Genomic DNA, 19,191 nt, shown 5'->3' with positions numbered 1-19,191 from the left:
ATGCCCAAAATTTCAAAATCAAACTAAGTAGTAGAAAACAATTCAACTTCTGTTATTTCATTCTTTTCACAGTATCATCCCTACCAAAAATGGAGAAGCATTCTTTTTTAAAGCTAGTATTGCAAGTAAACAAGGATATTACGAAGAAAAATCCATCATTTTGGATTTGGAAAGGTTTACATAGCAAGACTATATTAATCATAGCTAAAAAGAATGCAATTAAGACTTTCATGGTTGTGAGTATATTCTTCTAACTCAAACTAAAGAGAGAAATGCAACAAACATGTCTATAAGCGAGTTTTGAACAGCCCCATTGTATAAATGCAATCTTCAGGTTTGCTGTTTTATAGTCTGCATCAACTTCTTAAAGGCTTCTTTGACATCTTTGTTTCTCAAGCTATAGATGAAAGGGTTGAGTAATGGATTGATGATGGTATAGAACATGGCAGCTACTTTGTCTCTCTCCAGGGAGTAGTTGGAACTGGGTCTTGAATACATGAAGAGCAGGGAGCCATAGAAGAGTGTAACAGAGACCAGGTGAGAGGCACAGGTGGAGAAAGCCTTTCGTCTTCCTGAGGCTGAGCGGATCCTCAGTATAGCCAGCAGGATGTTGAGATAGGAAATTAGGATGACAAGAATGTTTGAGAGGACAGTGAAGCCCACCATACTGGAAAGAATTTTCACATAGACACGGGTGTCTGTACAAGACATTTTTACCAATGGAAGCACATCACATAAAAAGTGATCAATAATATTTTTACCACAGAACCTTAGCCTGAAAGTGTTGGCAGTATGGGCTATGGCATTCAAAAACCCTCCCACGTAGGAGGCCCCCACTAGGCCAGCACAGAGAGAAGTGGACATGATGCTTGAATAGAGCAATGGGCTACAAATTGCAGCATGTCGATCATATGCCATGGCTGCCAGCAGGTAGCACTCAGTGTAGGCTGCTACACAGGAAAAGAAAAACTGAGCCCCACAACCAGCCAAAGAAATACGCTTATCCTCTGAAACACAGTTGACCAAGATTTTTGGTATGTATACAGAATTATACCAGAAGTCCAAAAAAGATAGACCTCCAATAAAAAAGTACATGGGTGTGTGCAGCCTGGAATCGATGCGGATTAAAATAATCAAGGTCATGTTCCCTGACAAGGTCATCAAGTAGATGGTTAGAAATATTCCAAATAGAATCAGCTGCCAATGGGGGTCTGCTGAGAAGCCCAGAAGAATAAATTCAGTCAGGATCGTACGATTGTCTACTTCCATGTTGACAAAGGGGAAATCCAGTGTAGAAGGATGCAGGGAAGACACAGTTTAGAGATAATCTCATAAGAGATTAAGAAAAATAAGCAATCAACAAATACTGGACCTGAATAACATGATGTGGTGAAAACATAGATTAGTAATATAGCCTACTAAGATATTTAAGCAATGTATCCATCAATCAACAATGACTGGAGGTTTATAGACATTTACTCCTTTAAATAATGGCATGATGATCAAAGAATTGTGGGGTTTTTGCTATGAGTATGAAAGACTCCTGCAATTAAAGCAATAGCCCAAGTTTTAAATTAAAGATTTTCAGTTTCATTACTGAACTGCATAATTCAGAGCCATTCTATTACCAAAACTACAAGATACAGAAAGCTCATGAACCTTATGTAAGATGTTTTGATTGGTTGTCAGACTGACTAAAAAATGCACAAGAAAATATTCAACTAGGTATAGTTGTGAGCATATTTTAAAAGAATAATCCAATAAAATATATACATTATTAATTAAAAACTTAAATACATGAATGAAACAAATTACAACTTTTAAATTTAATAAAAAAATCTGTTGTCTTTTCTAGAATATTATTCTTAGTTCTCTGTCTTGTGTACTGTTATAACCTAAGAACCTAGAGAGTTTCCATTAAATTTAAAATATTCAATAATCTTTCCATAAGCTATGAAAAACATCTTATATGCTAGGAATTTTCATGATATTTTATGAGCAGCAGTATATTGCAGTCTTCCAAACTATAAGTACACAGAGAAAAACTATTAATTACTATGTTCCAGTTATGACGATAAATCTTACCTCCAACTTTTATCCTTACCATGAGGGGACATGATACACCTGTTGAATTAATTGATAAAAGGAAATCACAGATTTAATTGGATGTCTAAAGTGATAAAGATGATCTAGTGAGCAGCCTAGTTCATAATGTAACTCAGAATTTCCTTGATTGAAAGTATCAATGTGTGGACACTTCCATCCTTCTTAGAAGGGGGGACAAAATACCCATGGGAGGAGATACAAAGTGTGGAGCACAGACTGAAGAAAGACTATCCAGAGACTGTCCCACCTGGGGATCCATCCCATACAGAGTTACTAAACCCAGACACTATTGTGGATTCCAACAAGTGCTTGCTGACAGGATCCTGATATAGCTGTCTCCTGAGAAGCTCTGCCAGTGCCTGACAAATACAGAGGTGGATGCTCTCAGCCATCCATTGGACTAAGCACAGGGTCCCACAATGGAGGATCTAGAGAAAGGACCTGAAGGTATTTACAGCCCCCTAGAAAGAACAACAATATGAACTAACCAGTACCTCCTGAGCTCCCAAGGACTAAACCACCAACCAGAGAGTACACACGGAGGGACTCATGGCTCCAGCTGTATAAGTAGCAGAGGATGGCCTTGTCAAACATCAGTGGGAAGAGGGGCTCTTGGTCTTGTGAAGGTTTGATGCCCCAGTGTAAGGGAGTGCCAGGACATGAAAGCAGGAGTGGATGGATTGGTGCGCAGGGGGAGAAGGGATGGGACAGGGGGATTTTGGAGGGGAAATAGGTGGAGGGGATAACGTTTGAAATGTAAATAAAGGAAATACCTAATAATAAAAAAGAAAGAAAGTAAATATATCTCCAGGCTAATAGGCAAGGAAAAAATTTAGTTTTCTCCAAAGGCACCTCACTGGTAATACAAACCACACTTACCGAAGGACCCATGTTTTGTGAAAATAATTTTAATATTATTAAAATATAAACATGACCCAGCAGTAAATAGCCGCCGTAAAATAAATGCTGGGATGTTTTTGGAGATATTTTTGTCTCATAATGCTTTGTTGGAGCATTTTTCACTTTACTTGTCTTTTACTTATCTATTATTATTTCTGATTCTGTGTTTTTATGGTGTGTGTCTGTCTACTATGAGTTTCCTGTAGGTTTTCTTTGCTTTTGTTTTTCTTTTGGTCTGTTTGTTTTGCTTAATTCTGATTTTATTTAATTTTCTGAAATTATCTACTTAAACTTTGGTTTTATTTTAATTTTTTAATTATTCTCCCATATTTTCAGCCTGTTTATTTTCTAAAGAAGGAGATAAATAAGGTATGGAATCAGATGAGCACAGAGGTGGAGAGGATCTAGGAAGTGATGAGGGAGGGGAAGAATTTTTCAGAATACATGATATGAAAATAAAATTATTTTCACAAAACAAAAATATTTCCCAAACATTAAGACGTTACAAATGGTAAAAAATGAATGGCTGTGTCTTCCCATCTCTCACTCACTGAGCCTATGCGTTAGCTAACATCAACTTCTTTAATTACTAAAAATATTTTAAAATATTTATTTTAAAACCACATGTTTTCACTTTCTCTTTGGTGCTGTGGGAATATAAACATGATTGGGGGCATTTTTGACATCACAGTGCTAACTGACAGAAGAGTCTCATCTTTAATGTGATGGCATCAAGAGAGTTAAAATCCTTGTACTTTGTATCTTCAAACACCAAAAATCTCTAAGAGAAGTTTAAAGACACATTAAATATAATGTTTCATGCAATTTGAAAACCATTAAAAAATTTAAATGCATGAATGGAGCAATTTACTACAGCATTTGAAATGACTGTAAAAGGATACTGTCGTGTTTTACTCTTTGCTATCATGCTTGCAAATATAATGTACTACATAGGATAGTTTCTAACAAATGTTCAGCACTTAATAAGTATTTCTATAGTGAGTAAATGAGCCATTGGTGGTCTATCATATAACTATTTCCTCAGCTGTTGACTCCTAATCACACAATTGATAGTAAAAAATCTACAGGCTGTTAGATTCTCCAAGTATACAGCATTATCTCATAACTAGAAAGACAGAATAAAAGTAAAACTAAAAGCTCATTTTCAAAGTCTATAACCTACCAGGAACTTCTAATCAGTTGTCAACTAAAGCATGCTTTGGAAGCAATAAGGAAAAAAATATCAAAAGTTATCAAACTAAAGCCTCCAATTCTAAATAATCTATCAAGATCTGTCTTCCTCTACAAATTATGGCTTATGAAGATGTTTCCCATAGGGAATGCATTAAGAATAAGTTTTGTTAAGACACCTCTTACTCCATAGCATCCCTCCCCTGCTCTCTTCATAGGAGTACCTCAAATTCAGTGAAAATATGACTTTTTGGCACTTTAAAATTAGTACCAAGAAATGAAAACCTCATACCTTGGACGTCTGGGAAGCAAAGTTCAAAACAAGAACTAAATTCACAAAAATACCACAGATTCTGTCCTCTTAATTTCCCCTGAGTAAATAAGAATATCCATGGTATGGCCTCAGAAAAAATTTAAAGGTGTAGATTAGGAATATGCATCTTATCAAATACGATCTGACTGAAAAGAAAGGTGTGCATGTGTGTATATAGAACCAATCCATTTACAACCAAAATGGACTGTGCTTATTCTAATTGCAGCCAAAGTCACAGAGGAACCACCTTGCTTGGCTAAGCTTTACTATTTATGCTTACCTTTGGTTAGAAGAACAAATTCTTAGATGTAACACATTTTCTCTACTCTCTCATGCATGACCTATGTCCACTGAACTCAGTATACATATTTCCTTAACATCCCTTTGAGACTTTCCCAACTTAGCAGTAGAAGAATATGTGCCTATGTCTCCAAAGACTTAATTAGAGTCCATCTGGAATTTGAGGATACTGAATTAATTAGGATAAGATGAATTCAGCAACACATTTTAAAAGTTGATATATGGCTGCCTCAATTTCATCATTAAATATGTCTGAAAACAGACTTAAATTTTGGTAATTAAGCTTATCTTGGACTTATAACATAATCTATATTATTCTTTGTCCTATGCTCTTCTTAATCTTCAGGCTACAATATATTGTCTTGTCCATCAAGAAACCCTGATCTATTGGTGAAAAATAGAAAGTGTAGAAAAAGGAAAGGGGACACAGGAAGGGTAGGGAGAATAAAGTGAGAACAAAGGAAAACCTGAAAAAAAAAACTCGTCAGAAAATAGCGTGGGATCTTCTGGTGTTCTGTTGCAGCACTAAGGGCAACCCTGAAAATTGGATTTGGTCAGAGAGAATATAAATTCAATATCTCCATTAGGTGGCTCTCCTTAATTATTGGGGCCCCTACAGAAATGAGGGAGGAAAAACTCTAGGAGTCAGAGGGAATGGAGGACACCAGGAAAACATAGCCCATTAAATTAACTAAGAAGTCCTCACATGGACTCAGACTGAAACAGCAAGCCCCAGGCCTGCATGGGTTCTCACCAGGTCTTCTGCATATATGTTATGGCTATTATCTTGGTGTTTTATGGGAATCCTAACAGTGGAAACTGGTGTACATTGGGAAACTCTTTGAAATGTTTTTCCTTTTACTGATTGCCTTGTCCAGTCTCCATATGAGGGCTTTTGCCTTGTCTTCAGGAATCTTGTTTTGTCCCATTAAAAGAAAGACAGGGTAGGGAGTGGAGCAGAGAAAAAGACAAGAATAGATCTAGAGCCAGGCATGGTGGCACATGCCTTTAATCCCAGCACTTGGGAGGCAGAGGCAGGTGGATTTCTGAGTTCAAGGCCAGGCTGGTCTACAAAGTGAGTTCCAGGACAGCCAGGACTACAGAGAGAAACCCTGTATGGAAAAAACAAAACAAACAAACAAACAAACAAACAAACAAAAAAAAAAGAATAGAGCTAGAGAAAATAGACATAATTAAGGCACAACATATTCATGTATAGAGGTTTCAGACTGAAACCCACTAGCTTATGCTATCTATATTATTGAATAAGGATTACATAAGCAGCAACTTGTTGATAACTTGAAGTTAAATGCCTAACCATGACAGAAACTCAGGGAAAACCTTGAAACAGGAACTGTTGCAGAGACCATAACGAGTGCTGTTTACTGACTTGTCCCCTTTGACTTTCTCAACATACTTGATTATCCACCACCATCTGCTCACATTGGAGTGACAGGCCAGTTGGGTGAGGGCATTTTCTTATAGCAATCTCCTCTATTTTAATGACTAAGCTTATGTCATTTTGACATAAAACCAAATGTAACAACATCCAAAACTATAAGAAGATGAACTTTTCTTATTTAAGCCAGCCAGTTTGTTTGTATTCAGAAAACAATTTCATGTGGTGACCAACAGAAGGATTTTATTTTGGTGAAACTTCAATTTCATAGACAAAAGAATGTTAAATTAGGAAATTTATTTATCAAAGTGGAATGTTCTATAACTTTTAAATTAATTATATATTATACTCAAAAATGAAAGAAGAATTCTTAAAATATTTTTGTAAATAATTATTTTACCTAATAAAAATTTTTGTCATGACTCTTTGGGATATAGAGTTTTGAATTCTCACTGTCTATGATATAAATCTTTTATTTCTTCTACTTATATATGTCTCCTTTTCTCTCTCTTCTAGATTACTATTCTATACCTACTCTTGATTCGTTACTTGAACTTCACAGTAACTCTGAGTAAAAGTATTTATTAAGATTCATGTATTGCCAACAAAATCTTTTTATCTTTCAGTTGCAGCCAGTAAAGCAATAAAAACTAGAAAAGAAAATATACTGTCTTCTGTAGCACTTTTGTAAGGGATGTTCACTTTGTCCTGCTTCCAACTTAGCTGACGTCTAAGAGCCACAACTCCTCATGCATAGTAAATAACATGAAAAGGCTTTATTACTTACAAATAGTGAAAAAAAGCAATAGATTCCTTGCAAACCTGTCCTCAAAGACTTAGGATGTTCATGCCAGCTACGTCAAATTTTTTCTCACATATCTCCTTGTAGAGGAGGTAAGAGACTGTAAACGTGCCTGAGAATATATATCGAGATCCAAGAGGGTTCTAGAAAGAAACATAAGTAGCTGGGCTAGCACTTCCTTCTTCAGAGTTCCCCAGGTCCTATTCATTTTGTAATTTTTTTTCTTGAGTTACTACAAGTAGAGAAGTTGGGGTGATTAACTATGACAGGGCAAGGCTATCCTAAAAATGGAATTAAAGTCACATTATATATATTTTATTAATGGTCCTTCCTGTTAAGTGGGCCAAAAATCTTTAGAGATAAATGGTGCAGATGTGTGTTCATAATTCCTTACTTATACATTATGTTGAGTCTCTTAACCCTGTACTAATGATGATTCTGTAAATATGTAATGATAAATTCCCTGGATTTAAATATTACAGGTGCAGGTCACAACGAAAATGTAACATATGTACATCTTCCTCTTTACTTTCTCATAATTCCAATTATAAGATAGTGTATGTATAGAAAAAAACAGCCAAAAAGGAAAAAAAAATGTCTGAGCAGATGCTACTCAAATAATTTAAAGCACATACACATTGTGTATAGTAGAGAATTAAAAAAAATGATAACTAACACAAATTTTGAACTCATATTAGTTATCCTTCATACTTGTTAAAATAGAAAAAATTTAAAGAAAAAAGAAGTGCTAGGATTTTAAGTGGAAGAAACTCCTGTAAACTAGTGGTGCAAACATAAATTATAATAATCACAACAAATAGTGTGAAAATTACTTAAAAGGATTTTTACAATAAAACTACCATACAGTTTCAACAATCTCATTTTGTAAGGGATGTTCAGTGTAAATAAAATCCACTTAACAAAAGATATCTGGAATTTTGGGTTTATTTCACAATCACAAGAGTACAGGTATAGATAAACCCTGTATATACTAAGCAATTTATATAAGGTACAATACACACACACACACACACACACACACACACACACACACAAATACAGACACACTTTGAAAAATCAGTAAATCACTCCATTTTCAGCAACATAGAAAGCACTGGGGATAACTGCCATAGGAATTTGCCTGAGTGCCAAAAGGGCACATACTGCATGAACTCAAGTATTTATGGGGTTAAATACATAAAAAAAGACCAAATTACATTTGTAGTTTCTGGAACTTAGCAGGGCTGCAGAAGATAAAATAACAAATTAAGTTTCACAAGGGGAAATTTTAAAAATATATTTAACATAAAGCATGCTAAATAAATACAAGATTAAATTGTTTAAATGGGTTGGATGGATTATAGACTGTTTCACAAAAACTTAAATAGTATCTGATGTGATAAGTTTACTAACCAACTTCATAATAATATAATCACAATGTATATCAAAACATTGTGTTGCTTACTTTAAGCATATGCAATTATAGACATAAAATATATTTCAATAAATTTTAGTAAAAACACACAGGCTTTTCATATTCCCATGCTTCATTTATTTAACAACATATTAAAATATGATAATGCTAATTCAAAAAGAACTAATTTAATAAACATAGTATAATAATTATTTTTTATATTTTATTTTTATCTGGGAGTACAGGGTAAAAACAGCCATAGATCAACAAACAGGTTTTTCAAAACTATTTTACCCATATTTTGATTTTACAATTTTTTTTGTAATCTACGATTTTCCTCAGTGCATCATCAACATAATTAATTTGTTTAATCAATAGGATATAGGATTCTAAATTAAAACCACGACAGTATGGAATATAGATATTACTTTAGCCTTGTTCTGTTTCAAGGATTATGAAAAAGTAGGGATTAATGAAGAGAACTGAACCATAGCACACTATGACAGTAAAGAAGTGAGATCTATATGTGGAGAAAGCATTAGGTCAATCTATAGTATATTTGATTGGAAATTTAATCACTCTATTCTACAGGAATCAGTCTACATAATTTTACTTCAAGGAAAACACAATCTGTAGTTTTGTTATAGTAGAAAAATCTTTGGTAGAATATTTCTTTATTTGATTTCAGTCAAGAGTAATATATAAATGAATGTAAATATGCATATTTTGTTTTCAAATATTGCCTTGTGAAATGTTTGATTTTTAATATTGGATAATTTGAACTGTCATCCTCAAGCACAGATAATGCAAACTGTCATCCTCAAGTGTTTACATAGAATAACTAATACTATAATAATTCATAAGTATGATGGACAATGGGGAAAGCATTACTATACATACAATCTCTAAATCAAACTCATCTTTGCCCTTTTTTTGTAGAATATGGTTGTGATTATTTGAACAGTTTACTCAAAGCCTCTTTCACATCCTTATTCCTAAGACTATAGATTAGGGGATTCAACATAGGGAAAACCACTGTGTAAAAGGTTGAAACAATTTTGTCTCTATCTAAAGAGTAGCTGGACCGAGGCCTAGCATAGATGTAAAGAATGGAGCCATAGTACAATGTCACAGAGATGAGATGGGAGGAGCAGGTGGAGAAGGCCTTTAGGCGGCCCTGAGTGGAACGGATCCTCAAGATAGTGGCAATGATGAAGAGATAGGTGGCCAGGATGAACACAATGGGGATGATGACATTGGAAGTCAAGAGGAAGAATAAAACAGACTGAAAGCTCTTCTTTTTGCCACATGCGAGCTTCACCAGGGGTGGAATATCACAGAAAAAGTCATCAATTACATTATCATTGCAGAAAGTCAAGGCAAATGTGTCTTTGGTGATTATGAAAGAGTTAATTAAACCACCCAAATATGAGACTCCAACTAAAAATGCACATAGCTTTAAGGACATGGCTTGGGAATAAAGCAGTGGCTTTGAAATAGCCACATAGCGGTCATAAGCCATGGCAGCTAACAGATAACACTCAGTATACCCAAGTCCAGCAGAGAAGAAGAATTGAGCCACACAGCCAGAAAAGGAGATGCTTTTATCTTCAGAGATGCAGGTCACTAAGATCTTTGGTGTATACACTGTGGACAATCCAAGATCCAGAAAAGACAGATTTCCAATGAAGAAATACATGGGTGTATGGAGCCTAGAGTCATTGCAGATCAACACAATGAGGGTGCTGTTTCCTAACACAGTTAATGCATACACAGCAAGAAAAATAACAAACAGAACCAGCTGCATGACAGGGTCTGTTGTGAATCCTACCAGGATGAACTCAGTCACTGTATCATTATATTGTTCCATTCCACTAGGTAATCTCACCTAGGATTAGATAAAATTAGAATTTAGCTTGACCTGTTATGGTAAATAAATGGGAATTACATTCAATAAATAAAATTTCAAAATTGTAAGTAATCCAATAAAGGTATGTACTTGGATGTGAGATCTCAGAAAAGTTGAGAGAGTGTGAATAGTAATCAACATTTATTTTATGAAAATATAAGTATTTTTAACAAAACAAAAATAGAAAAAATATCATGGAGTCAATCATAATTTATTTTCACCCAATTAAATGACAAATATTTTGATTGAATAGACTTGGTTTATTTCCCAATTATAAAATTACTACCCAAATACTGAGGAATAGCTCTTTTCCTAAAGAGCTTGCCTTATGAGCATGAAAAGTTTAGGTTAAGGCCAAGAAATGACTTCAAAATATAAACCAGACACTGTAGTACACACTTTTGATGCCAGTATAAAAGAGGCCAAGGCTAAAGCATCCCTCTTGTTCACTGGCATTAGCATAGCCTATTTGATGGATTCCAGGCCAGTAAGAGACAGTCAAAAAAAACAACAACAACAAAAACAAAAAACAAAACAAAAAACAAAACAAAACTACAAGCTAAAGGAACAACACCAAAAGTTGCCCTCTAAGCTCCACACATACACACATGTACACATGAACCCCTTCCCATAATGCACCCTCACCCACATAAGCATTTTCAAAGGCAAACAAAAATATATTAAACTGAAAATAAGTGGTTGGAGATTGAGAAGAGGCAGAAGAAATGTGTATATGCGAAGCTAGTCTTGATATTTGAGATACCTCCTTTCAACATATCATTGTTGTGTTGATACTTAATGCATACTTGTTTCCTGCATTTCATTTGATGAATTCAATGTGACTGCATTTGGGAAAGGGATGAAATTCCAGAAGAAAAACCTGATGTCCTAGTCTATACAGTTAAGTGCTTTGATGAGAAACCACTCTTGCCTCTCCCTATCCCTCTCCATATCCCTCTTGTTTCCTATCTTTTCCTCCATCCCTTTGTCTCAGATGGGCATTTCTAGTTTGTGAAATGTAAATCATTTAAGGCAACCATAGATCCACCCTGATTTTTTACTTAGTGCAACCTGCAAATCTCTGAAAATGCAATTGCACATTGTTGAAGACATTACTACATGGTATCATGTTATGACAACCTAAGAACACCAAGGCTACATCATCTTCATTTTGCAAGTATAGGGACAGATATCAAATATATTAAGTGCAGATATCAACAAATAAATTGGATTTACACTTAAGATTGTTCACACAGAAAACCTAAACTTTTTTTATATTATGTAAATACAGAATGTCAAAGTCTCATTTGTATCCAGATGCCTATATCTCCATTATGGGATTTATAGAAACAAAAGGAAAATTAAAAGTACCTTCTTTGATTGTTAGGGGTCATAATCCCAGACCTGTCTTGCACATCTCACCTGTTCTTCAGCCCTCCTCTGGTCACAACAATGAACACATGTGAGCCATCTTGCAAAAACATTTACAATATGTTTTGAATTCTTATTGCATGCCAAGTGCTATACTTTGTACTTAAAAGTAAATTTACCCATGATCTTTCTATACTGATCTGTGGCTGCAGAAAACTCCTGCTAGTGCTGGAGAAAAATAATACTAAAATTGAAGTGCTAGAAAAGAGTGTGCTCATGTGTCTTACCCCAGTCTCATGAGAATGCTATGAACCCCCAAAATTAGACTCTACTGAAGAAGCTGGAAGACTTCTGGGGTCATAAATTAATACTGAATCAGCAATGAGAATACTAAACTTAGCAGACTCTAAATATTGTCTGCTCCTTCTGCTATGGTAAACTACTACAATGCTTTTGGGCCATGAAAATCACTCTAACGTACTTTAAGATTTCTTGATGTTTCTCAATTCTTGGAGATGAGCAAGTAACCCTATGTTCTAGATCTCTAAGGCCTGTCCACCCTTCTCTTGTCCATGTAGTACATGATCTAGCAAGGTAAAAAAGGGACAGCACTGAAATGAACTCCTCACAGAATTTTTTTATACTTTATTTTTGCATGCTACATATGCTACATGGGATTACGCACAGCTATTTACACAGACTAGTTGTATCTGGGGAACAAAACTAAAAATCAATATACTTTCACTATCTGCTCATTCTGCTTAGATTTAATTGATCGATTTTTGTTTGCTCATAAATATGTGACCTTCTCAGTAAGGATCCAAAGGTCAACTCTACTCCTGCCTCCATACACCAAATGTTTTTCCGTTTTTTCTGTTTCCATGGATCATGTTTCTTGAGAGGATGAATGGATATACTCAAGAAAAATTTCAATCAAATCCTGAATAGACTCAAGGAAAAGACACATTCTAGTCATGCCTAGTCATACCATTAACCCTAAATGAATAGGCTTTCCACGTTCATGGCCATAACCAAATTATGAGTATTCTATGTTCTTCAGAAATAGACACAAAAAAGTCCAAAGAGTTCTACAGAATTCGGAAGGCAGAATTTATGAACAGAAAATTTCTTTAAATACAGTGTTTTTGTGAAGGACATAGCTGTTTTTGAGTATCAAAACTTATTTCAGATTCAAGAGCTATTAGTTTTCCACTTTAGCATAGACTGGGATTAGACTGGGAAATGAGATGAGGAAAATCAAACCTAGCACTGGAACCACAAAGACTTAGTTAAACTCCCAGCTGAAAATTTTGGAATGTAACATAAACTTAAATGTCTTAGTTGTTTTGATTTGCTTCTATTTTCACTTATTTTCTTTTTTTTTTTTTTTTTTTTTTTTTTTTTTTTTTTTTTTTGCAGTGAGGGAATGAATATGACATTGTGTGTTCAGAGAGGCATGGAGAATCTGGGAGGAGTTGGTTAGGGGAAACATGATTAAGTACACTCTATGACAAAATAAATTAAAATCATAAAAAGACATTACCAAAAGCAATTAGTTTATTTTAATAGGCCCTAGAAGAAGAACTAAAGGTAGCTGATGACTTCTGGGAAAGGAAAAGACCATTTTATTCAAGAATGTGTCCTTGTTAGGTTATCTAGGTTCCAGGGGGTAGACCATACCTGTGCACATGTAAGCAGTTTTAAATGGATTCAGTGTGTTATTTTATAAATAACATGAAAGTGGGTAGGTTATATATGGATAGAAGATTTAAGGGGAGAGAGAGAGAGCGAGAGAGAGTGAGAGGGAGGGAGAGGAGTTAATTTTGGGTATATATGATCAAGGCACATTGTATATATAATATATGAAATTGTCAATGAATAAATAAAATATTAAGAAATAACATAAAAATAAATAAAAGCAAGTAAAACCAAACAAAAGCCTGAACTGCTTACTAATAGAATAAACACAAGAAAGATTTTCATTAGCAGTCACTAATTCAAAAGCATTGGTAGAACCTGACATGGGCAATACAACGCTCTCTCAGTCTCACCCTGAGATGGCACAATTTTCTAAGAAGTGGTTTATGGAATCTCCTCACATTTCTACTAGCTTGAGACATTCTGATGAAAACACACTCCACACAACATTGAAGGCACATAGTGGAATTTTCCACTACTATAGGAAAGGCAGAATTCTTATTTTATAGTCTTGCTAAGATTTAATGACTCATATGTGTGCCCAAAAATATTTTATGAGTAGTTACATATATTTTGGAAATAGCAAATTCTCCTTATCCAGGGATGTGTGGTCAGAAAGATTTAAGTGAACTCTGTTCTTACTGATGTACAGTTTGCTCACCATTGGCAACCTAATTAATCTTCATGAGGAGCACTTTCCTAATCTACAATATAAGGAATATCTCTATATTAATGTATATCCTATAAAATTATAACTTTATTTAATATACACATTGTATTTTAAAATACCAGATGTGTAATAGATATTATATGTTGAGATGTTAATGTGAATGTGTTTGTTCATGCCATACTTTAATATAAAACTAATATCATAATAAGTATTCAAGAGTTAATATTGATTTTCCCATTTATTCCTTTGCTATTTTTCTCTCAATTTAGTCATATACTTCAATGGCCTCCCTGCCTTTTATATATGACTTCAAATTATTCATCTTTTTTATAGCTTATTACTCTCATGTATTGGACTGGTTTATACATAAAATTGTGAACTATGATAGGGGGCAATGACTTTGAGAATGTCAATAGTCTAGATCTTTGCAATAAAAAAGTTCAAAACCACCACACAAACAGTCTAAGTACATAATTGTGTTTTTCTTCTGAATTCATTAATGACATCAAGGCATACGCTGAAATTTTCCTTTAAGTAAAAGATATTGACAGCTGAGACTGGCACATGCCAACAATCCTGTCACCTGGAGTGGGAAAAAAAGAAGGAAGGCAGGAGGAAGGAAGGGAGAGAAGAAGGGAAGGAGGAAGAGAAGAGTGGAAGAAAGGAACTCCATTCTGGCCAACCTTACTTGAATGAATGAAAGCATTCTTTCAAAACCATTCATTTCTTCTTGCTTTCTGGGGAACAAGAACAAATTGAAAGGAATTTAAATGTTTTATAATTCCCCCTGAATGTGAGCTCGGAAACACCAATCTATTGTTTAGTGAAGCACTTGAGACAGTCTAAGTTCCATGCTAAGTGATTATGAATATTTAATACTATCATACTAAGGTTAATTATATTTTTCTCTATGTTCCTCTCATGTAAATTATCCTATAGTAACTCATATAGAAGAAATTAAATGTCTTCTCATTCAGAAAGTTAAAAACTGCTACAGAATGATGGGGGTATAGGAAAAGAAAGCTTTGCAGTTCCCCCTGAAGCAGAAAGCAAACAATTGTTGAGTCATTAGGAAAGCAAAATAAAATTTATAAAACTCTAATGATACACACAATGGCACTCTGCTACTTACCAAATTTAAAGAAAATACCTCTTTCTAGTCTCCAAAATTCAACCAGCTAGTTCTAGGATCATTTATATTTAATATTTAATCCCAAGACAATGAAATCTGAAATACCTTGCAATTCATTTGCTTGGGGAACAACAAAGCAATTAGGCAAAGCTGTCTATTGAAGTTGGATCAATGTCAGTAAGACTCGGGAAAATTTTTTTAGACACTGATTCCCAACTGATGGATATATTCAGTCACATTTCCCCACATTCTGTATTTTACTGGTTTCAAATTTTTCATGATTATATTTACTTGCTTATGGTTCAATATAGGCATTTGAATATTCTTAAATAGATTAATACATATATTCCTACACAGTTCTGGTTTCTTCCATTTCCACTAGATCAATAACAGTCTGCTCACTACCACAAGAGACCAATCTACCAACTTGTACCAATTAAATATGTAAATATGTGGGAAGTAATGGACAGAGGAGAGTGTTCTTATCCATAGGGCCTCAGACAGAGTCATTGGAAGATCCGATTTTTCACTGGATGCAAAGCTCTGCACAGTTGCCCTAACTAATCTCCCCTCATTTTTTCCTCTTTCATATCATCCTCTTCATTCTCCTTATCCTCCTCCTCTTTCTCCTCTTCTCCCCCCCTTTTCCTCCTTTCTCTCTCCTACCCTCCCCTTGTATGCCTAGATATAGTCAAATTCTATGGAAAAAAATTACTCAACCCTATTATATTCTCCAATTACCATGCTCTCTTCATGTATTGTGTACATCAAATCCTCCTTAACTTGTCAATTTCAGTAGAACAGTACCGTCCAAGAAGAACTCCTACTGATACAATAAATAGCAAAGGGGAACCTAAAACTTGAACACTTCAGTCAAGGTATATGCCACTCACACCGACAGTGATGTCACAGCATGAAATCCAAATGGAATCAAGGGCAAAGAGTCAATGCTATGGAATAGAATATAACCATGATACTATGAGCTATAAAAAAACAGAGTCTTTATGTTTGTAATTCCTATAGTTTAGCAGTATTGGGATATCCTTTCATCATGTTCTATGAACATAAGACTCTGTATTTTCAATTGTTAATTCTGTACAGGCAAAGAACAAAGTGCTGGCAAGATTCTGATATTATCCATCCTATGGCTCATCACTGGATTATCTATTTTGTAAATATTCATCCTTCCTCACCTGCCTAAAATCCATCCAAAATTGCATTAAAGAATGTCTTGCTACTGATCGGTTGTAATAAAAATCTGATGGCCAATAGTTCATCAGGAAAGAAGAGGTTGAAACTTCCATGCAGAGGATGGAGGGAAATGAAAGCAGACATGGGAAAATTGGGAGTAGACACCAAGGGGAACAGACATGGACCAAAGCAGAGCAGAGAAATACAGAGCTAGCCTTGTGGCAAATCAAAGTTTAGATGATTAGGTTAAGTTAGATGAGCTAACTGGGAGGCTGTCCTAGCAAAAGGCATAAGGTTTAAACTTTATTAGCAACCTGTGTGTCACTATTTATACCACTGGTTTATCAGAGAAAGTTCTGCTAATAGAGAAATAGGACAAGATTTCAAGGCAAGCTTTATGTAAGCAGTGTGTCTGACTTGAGAGAGATAAGTAAATTTTTTATCTATAATTACACCACGGATTTGGAAAGAATAGGCTGTAGGGATGAATAAATAACCAGTTATACATTGCCTGTTCTACCACTACCCAATCATAATGGTCCCTTGTATATATTTACTGATAGATATCAGGAATGATTCCATAACGCAGATATTGTTACTATTCCTGCAATAAACATGAGTGTACATGTATCTTTATGGTAGCTGGCTTGGACTGTTTGTATAAAGACCATGAAATCTTGTGGATAAAGCACATGGACTTTTATAATTTGTTTATACCACTATGATAATTGTCAACTTTTCTTGAAACATAGGTAATCCAATTAAATATTTCTCTTCTTAATATAAGGAAATAACCTTGATTTACTTGAGGAGTTTATTCAGAGCCTCTTTCACATCCTTATTCCTAAGACTATAGATTAGGGGATTCAACATGGGGAAAACCACTGTGTAAAAGGTTGAAACAATTTTGTCTCTATCTAAAGAGTAGCTGGACCGAGGCCTAGCATAGATGTAAAGAATGGAGCCATAGTACATTGTCACAGAGATGAGATGGGAGGAGCAGGTGGAGAAGGCCTTTAGGCGGCCCTGAGTGGAACGGATCCTCAAGATTGTGGCAATGATGAAGAGATAGGTGGCCAGGATGAACACAATGGGGATGATGACATTGGAAGTCAAGAGGAAGAATAAAACAGACTGAAAGCTCTTCTTTTTGCCACATGCGAGCTTCACCAGGGGTGGAATATCACAGAAAAAGTCATCAATTACATTATCACTGCAGAAAGTCAAGGCAAATGTGTCTTTGGTAATGATCACAGAGTTAATAAAACCACCCACATATGAGGCTGCCACAAAACACACACACAGCTTTAAGGACATGGCTTGGGAATAAAGCAGTGGCTTTGAAATAGCCACATAGCGGTCATAAGCCATGGCAGCCAAAAGGTAACATTCAGTATAGTCCAGTGCAGCTGAGAAGAAGAACTGAGCCACACAACCAGCGAAGGAGATGCTCTTGTCTTCTGAGATGCAGATTTCTAGGATCTTTGGTGTGTAAACAGAAGACAATCCAAGGTCCAGGAATGATAGGTTTCCAATGAAAAAATACATGGGTGTGTGGAGCCTAGAGTCATTGAGAATTAACATAATGAGGGAGCTATTTCCCAGCAAAGTCAATGTGTACACAACAAGAAACACTGCAAACAGGACCTTCTGCATCACAGGATCTGTTGTGAATCCCAACATGATGAACTCACTAACGGTATTATTATTATTCTGATCCATGGCTATAAGAAATGGAACTTAAGGGGAGAGAAAATGAAATTTCAAATTAAATCATTGTACTAAATAAATAAAAAAATTGAATAAATAAATGTCAGGAAAATGAAATTGATAATATTTTTGTAAATTTAATTAAAAAGATAAGAATAAAGAGATTTTAACATTTACAATGATTCTATGTTCTTATATGTTATACATGAGATCATAATATAGAAAACTTGTCATTTGCAAAATAATACTTATTGAATTATCACAGTATTGCTGCATTTATACTTATCAAGTAGAAAAAAGAATTCAGACCATAATTCAGCTGACTGAGTGATCTTATAACTTTGTAGCAAATGAGCCCAAAGAATTCTGGTGATAAAATACATAAATTTTCTGGCAATTATAAATAAGGCTACTATGAACATAGTGGAGCATGTGTCCTTCTTACCGGTTGGAACATCTTCTGGATATATGCCCAGGAGAGGTATTGCAGGATCCTCCAGTAATACTATGTCCAATTTTCTGAGGAACCAACAGACTGATTTCTTGCAATCCCAATCTTGCAATCCCACCAACAATGGAGGAGTGTTCCTCTTTCTCCACTTCCTCACCAGCATCTGCTGTCACCTGAATTTTTGATCTTAGCCATTCTGACTGGTGTCAGGTGGAATCTCAGGGTTGTTTTGATTTGCATTTCCCTGATGATTATTGATGCTGAACATTTTTTCAGGTGCTTCTCAGCCATTCAGTATTCCTCAGGTGAGAATTCTTGGTTTAGCTCTGAGCCCCATTTTTAATGGGGTTATTTGATTTTCTGGATTTCACCTTCTTGAGTTCTTTATATATATTGGATATTAGTTCCCTATCTGATTTAGGATAGGAAAAGATCGTTTTCCAATCCTTATTTATAATAGCCAGAAGCTGGAAAGACCCCAGATGCCCTTCAACAGAGGAATGGATACAGAAAATGTGGTACATTTACACAATGGATTACTACTCAGCTATTAAAAAGAATGAATTTATGGAATTCCTAGGCAAATGGATGGACCTGGAGGGCATCATCCTGAGTGAGGTAACCCAATCACAAA

The 19,191-nt window shown here is 35.1% G+C and overlaps 3 protein-coding genes across 3 annotated transcripts; all 3 read right to left on the bottom strand.

Annotated features, from left to right (window-relative positions):
• Positions 1-298: 298 nt before the first annotated feature.
• Positions 299-1,302, bottom strand: LOC110290193 (olfactory receptor 9G4-like). Its single transcript, XM_021156687.1, has one exon. The coding sequence runs from the start codon at positions 1,267-1,269 to the stop codon at positions 331-333; it is 939 nt and encodes a 312-aa protein (XP_021012346.1). The 5' UTR covers positions 1,270-1,302; the 3' UTR covers positions 299-330.
• Positions 1,303-9,377: 8,075 nt separating this feature from the next.
• On the bottom strand, positions 9,378-10,295 carry LOC110290181 (olfactory receptor 1013-like). Its single transcript, XM_021156675.1, has one exon. It carries the CDS (start codon positions 10,293-10,295, stop codon positions 9,378-9,380), a length of 918 nt encoding a protein of 305 aa, XP_021012334.1.
• A 6,902-nt stretch (positions 10,296-17,197) lies between these two features.
• LOC110290231 (olfactory receptor 1013) lies at positions 17,198-18,118 on the bottom strand. The gene has a single exon (XM_021156726.1). The coding sequence runs from the start codon at positions 18,116-18,118 to the stop codon at positions 17,198-17,200; it is 921 nt and encodes a 306-aa protein (XP_021012385.1).
• Between the last annotated feature and the right edge of the window lie 1,073 nt (positions 18,119-19,191).

The sequence above is a fragment of the Mus caroli genome, chromosome 2 (assembly GCF_900094665.2).
Source record: "Mus caroli chromosome 2, CAROLI_EIJ_v1.1, whole genome shotgun sequence".
In the NCBI taxonomy this organism is placed as follows: Eukaryota; Metazoa; Chordata; class Mammalia; order Rodentia; family Muridae; genus Mus; species Mus caroli.
The sequence above is the reverse complement of the archived record's forward strand: the minus strand, read 5'-3'. Positions and strand labels throughout refer to the sequence as shown.